The following is a 4,651-nucleotide window of genomic DNA, read 5'->3' on the forward strand; positions in this document are numbered from 1 at the left end:
AAGACCAAGCCCTGGGGTACCCCACTGTTCACATCTCGCCAGGTTGAGTACGACCCATCCACCACTACTTTCTGGGTGCGCCCCATCAGCCAATTTTTTACCCATCCAACTGTGTAGGCATCAATGCCACAGTCGCCTAATTTATTGATGAGAATGGGGTGAGAGTGTCAAAGGCCTTCTTAAATTCTAGAAAGACTACATCCATGGCAATACCATCATCCAAGGATTTAGTTACTTGGTCATAAAAGACAACCAGGTTGGTCAGGCAGGACCTGCCTTTGATGAACCCATGCTGGTTGCCCCCAAGCATGATCTCCCCTGCTGGCCCCTCCACAGATGTGCTCTTTGATGATTCTCTCCAAGACTGTCCCAAGAACCAAGGTGAGGATTATGGGCCTATAGTTACTTGGGTCCTCCTTCCTCTCTTTCTTAAAAATTTGGACCACATTAGCTAGTTTCCAATCCCCCAGCACCTGGCCAGATGACCACAAATGCTCATACAGCCAGGCCAAGTGCTCCGCGATGACCCCTGCCAGCTCCCTCAACACCCTTGGATAGAGGGCATCTGGACCTGCAGATTGAAAAATGTCCAGCCCCTCCAGAAGATCCCTAACTACATCTGCACTGACTGAAGGCCTGACAGAGGTATCCCTGAGATTGTCCCTACCTCTGGTAGGAGGGATGTCCCAGTCCCTGTTCAAGAAAACAGAGGCAAAGAAACTGTTAAAAATATCAGCTTCTCATCTGGCATAGCCACAAGATTACCATTTGAGTCTTGCAGGGGCCCTAGATTGCCTGGTGCCCTCTTCTTCCTCCACATGTACTTGAAAAAGGACTTTTTGTTGTCCTTAATCCTGGACGCTAGCCTGAGTTCCATCTCTGCGTTGGTCTTCCTAATAGCCTTCCTACACTCATGGGCTGAGGAGGAGTACTTCTCTTTGGTGATAGCTCCTACGTTCCACTGGTTGTACGCCCCCCTTTTAGTCCTCAGGCATTCCTGAATGCCCTTGCTGAGCCAAGGGGGTTTCTGAGCACTCTTATGCCCCTTGGTGACTGTCTAGTTTTGAGACAAGGGCCACCGCTTCCTCTGTATTAGAACATATGGAGTGCCAATTCTGACAGTGGCCTTTAAGTGAAATATCTGTCACCAAGCTCTGCTATTAAGATAAGATATTGCAGACTTTTGTTTGAATTCCAAGTTTATTGACTGACAGCCCTGGTACCAGATTCCCTGAACTGCATACAGAATAGGCAAGGTTCTCTCTGGTTGCTAATAGCTTAGTCCTGATCCAGATGTCCAACCTACAAGGATGAGAGGGTCCATTACGCATTTGTTCTAGTACCAAGATGCCCAGTGAGTGTCAACTAATACCACTGGTGTACATCTGAGCCGACAACGTGGAAGAGGAAAGTTGCATATCCTGTTAATAACCCTGCAAGTCATTGACTTCCAGGACTTTTACACTTGGTTCACATAATACTAGTGCAGCTTATTAAGAGCCAAAAAGAAAACTAGCCACTTCCAGAACAGTTTGCCTTTGAATACTGTACCTTCCAATCAGTGCTCATATACTACTTTACACTGCAGTTTCTAGCATGCTTTATTGTTTGTAACGTTAAAAAAAAGCCACCTCCAGTTACACTAGGTTTCCATTCAGACTAACCACTTTATACTATAAGCTCAGTTTCACTAAGCATTAGTTTCACAGTTGCTAGACTCTTAGCTCACGTTCTAGGAAATGCCTTGCCATTAAGTGAAGGAAAGGGCTTTCTTCTTCCAGTAAATTAACTGTGTAGATGTGGTCTGACAAGGTGAAACATTGCATTGGTGTTTGTTTCTCACTCAATAGCACAGCTTGGGGTTTTTTTGGTTTGTTTTTTGGGGGGAGGTTTGTTGTTGTTTCTTTTTAAAGTCTTGCAATCTACTACCAATAGGAAATGAGACTGGTCGGTTATTTTTCTACTGCTGGCACAGTACACGGGCTGCTTCAGTCACCTCAGGAAGTATTGCAATTTTCCTCTCTCTTTTATTGGTAGATAATAAAACCAACACTGAAATCCCTGTTGCTTTCAACAGCTTTATTTACTTATTTTCGTAATGCTGCCACTGAGTGACTGTGGTACTAAAATCCAGCGGCATTCTCCTGGAATCGTCTAAAACATGCTTTTATGTGGGTATCTGAACCACAACGTATAGGGATATTATTAGCCAATGGTAATTACAATTATTCACATTTGTGACTAATCATCTGTTCCCCAAGCTTTACATTTTTGATCCTCCACAAACTGGAGTTATATTTCTGGGAGCCAAACAGAAACTATGACCGGACTGATTTTTGCTGATATGAGAGTATTTCTGCCATGCCATTTGAGCTCAGAGAGAGACTTGCAGCCACTATTCCCAGTTTATTTTTAATAAAGTTACACACACAAAAACTGAGCATGTGTCTTGGAGAGAAAATCGACAGCATACATTTATTTAATCCAGTATTGATAATGATAATGATGGTTAGCCTTTACGTAGCTCTTTTCATCTGGAAATAATTAATAAATGGTAGTAGTTAAGAATCAATTCTATTTTGCTGAGAGTGGGATGATCTCTCTTCTACCTTGCTGGGATCCTATGACCCCAGCTGACTTCCTGCCCTTCAGGCAGGGGGCTGGACTCGATGATCTTCTGAGGTCTCTTCCAACCCTAATGTCTATGAAATCTATGAAATCTATCAAATGGCATAAAGCAAGTAAGAGAGCCAGGAGTGTATCCCCTTTTCTCCCCTACTACAAAACCTCCAGTCCACTTCTTTCAGTACTAAACTGCTAACCCAAATCCAAAGTGTAGCATAAAACAAAAGCCCAGTCTTATATTGGGGAGGTTGTGAAGGATATTCCTTCCTAAGCCCAGCAGGTAAACTGCCTGTTGCACAAAAACACAAGAGCTGATAATCCTTAAATTAGCACATATATATATGAATTTTATTGACCCTGTGGCGACCTTATTTTAAAAAATCCACTGATATATTTTACTGGAAGAAAACACTGCATGCCAGCTACCTGCTTTTCAGTAGAAATTCTCTGCTTTTTTGCATACCAAGTAGTTTAAGAGAACAAAGAAAAAGAAAAAGATTGGAACATTTAACAAGCTGTGAAGGAACAGATGCAGTACCTTACCTGGAAATAATCTGTGATGAAGGATCCAAGTTCACTCTTCAACAGACGTCTGAAGGGAGAGAGAACACACCCTATGAACTAAAGGTTTTGCTGGTCATCTCTCACAGATATATTTGCACTTCAATCACCCCCTGAAGTTATTTCAAAGATGTAAGGATAGGTATACCAGAAGGAAAAGAAATCAATCTGCTCACAGCAAGATTCCTTTCACATCGATTCATACCTTCTTCAGCACCAACAGAGACTAGGTCTGGGTAGGCAAGAACATTATACTCCCCGCAAGTCGGTTTATGTGAATCTTATTAACAAAGCTGACAGAAATTTTGGCTCCCAAAAAAGATTTCAAAAGAATTAACTAATTAGTTGAAAGTATATTTTCATTTAGTTTGAATAAAATAAATATTTGTAAAACAAAGGATTTTTCCTCCCCCCTCTCCCCCCAACCATGACATTTCAATTCACTATATTTCTCCACCCTTTCCAGTACAAAAAAAGTTGAAGAATGAGGTACACAATGAAAGTAAAATAAGAGAAAAAGTCCCATTTTTTTCCAGCAGGAAAACGAGAGGTTTTTGTTTGTTTGTTCGTTTTCCCTCAATATGATTACCTCCAAAACCTACAGATTTTTAAGATGGACAGTAGAGTACACAAATTATTGTTATCATTATTGAAACTTCCAAAATGGATTTAAAAAAACAAAACTTTTGAGCATCCTAATAATAATTAAAATGTCAGCTATCACCCAGCTACATTAATACTTGGGTATTAATGAGCAGTGCTGGTAGCTTTCCTTCTACTTAAGATTACCTGACACTTTCCATTATAAGTTCTTGTTTCCTATTACTATATTTACTCAAATCTAAGATGAGGTGCTCCCCCTCAACAGTATAGTGGGAAAAGCCCCTTGTCTTCCATTCACCTACAAAGCAGAGAGGGTGGGAGGCAGGTAGCTGCTGCAGCTCTTACTCTGGCCCTGAACCTGGGTGGGAGCCAGAGGGAGCCACAGTGGCCTCTTGCCCCTGACCCCCATGGGGGGGGGGAGGGGGGAGGGGGAGAGGAAGAGGCAGAGACTGTGGAGTGGACATGGCAGGGCAGAGGCTATGGGGATCTGGAGGTGGGGGGTGCCCATAGCAGTGAAAGAGGCAGAAAGGCTGCAGGGGAAAGAAGTGGGAGGGCAGAAGTCAAGGGCCAGCATGGGTTTGTTGCAGGTAGGTCTTGCCTAACCAATCTCATTTCCTTTTATGACTAGGTGACTTATCACCTGGACAAGGTGGAAGAGGTTGACGTTGTATATCTTGACTTTAAAAAAGCCTTTGATCTGGTATCCCACAATCACCTCTTGGCTAAACTGGCTAATTGTGGCCTCAACCTCACTATGATCCGCTGGTTGGGGAATTGGCTCCATGGTAGGACCCAGAGGTTGATGGTTGACAGAAGTCAATCATCTTGGTGCGCTGTGACCAGTGGGGTCCCCCAAGGCTCT

The 4,651-nt window shown here is 43.0% G+C and overlaps 1 protein-coding gene across 1 annotated transcript in view; it reads right to left on the minus strand.

Annotated features, from left to right (window-relative positions):
* PRR5L (proline rich 5 like) overlaps positions 1-4,651 on the minus strand; it is a 57,353-nt gene that overhangs the window by 45,960 nt on the left and 6,742 nt on the right. Inside the window, exon 3 of the mRNA XM_019519385.1 lies at positions 3,169-3,217. Within this exon, the coding sequence (XP_019374930.1) occupies positions 3,169-3,217 (49 nt within the window). The remainder of the gene's footprint in view (positions 1-3,168; positions 3,218-4,651) is intronic.

Source organism: Gavialis gangeticus, unplaced genomic scaffold (assembly GCF_001723915.1).
Source record: "Gavialis gangeticus isolate Ggan-Ray unplaced genomic scaffold, GavGan_comp1, whole genome shotgun sequence".
NCBI classification, from domain to species: domain Eukaryota; kingdom Metazoa; phylum Chordata; order Crocodylia; family Gavialidae; genus Gavialis; species Gavialis gangeticus.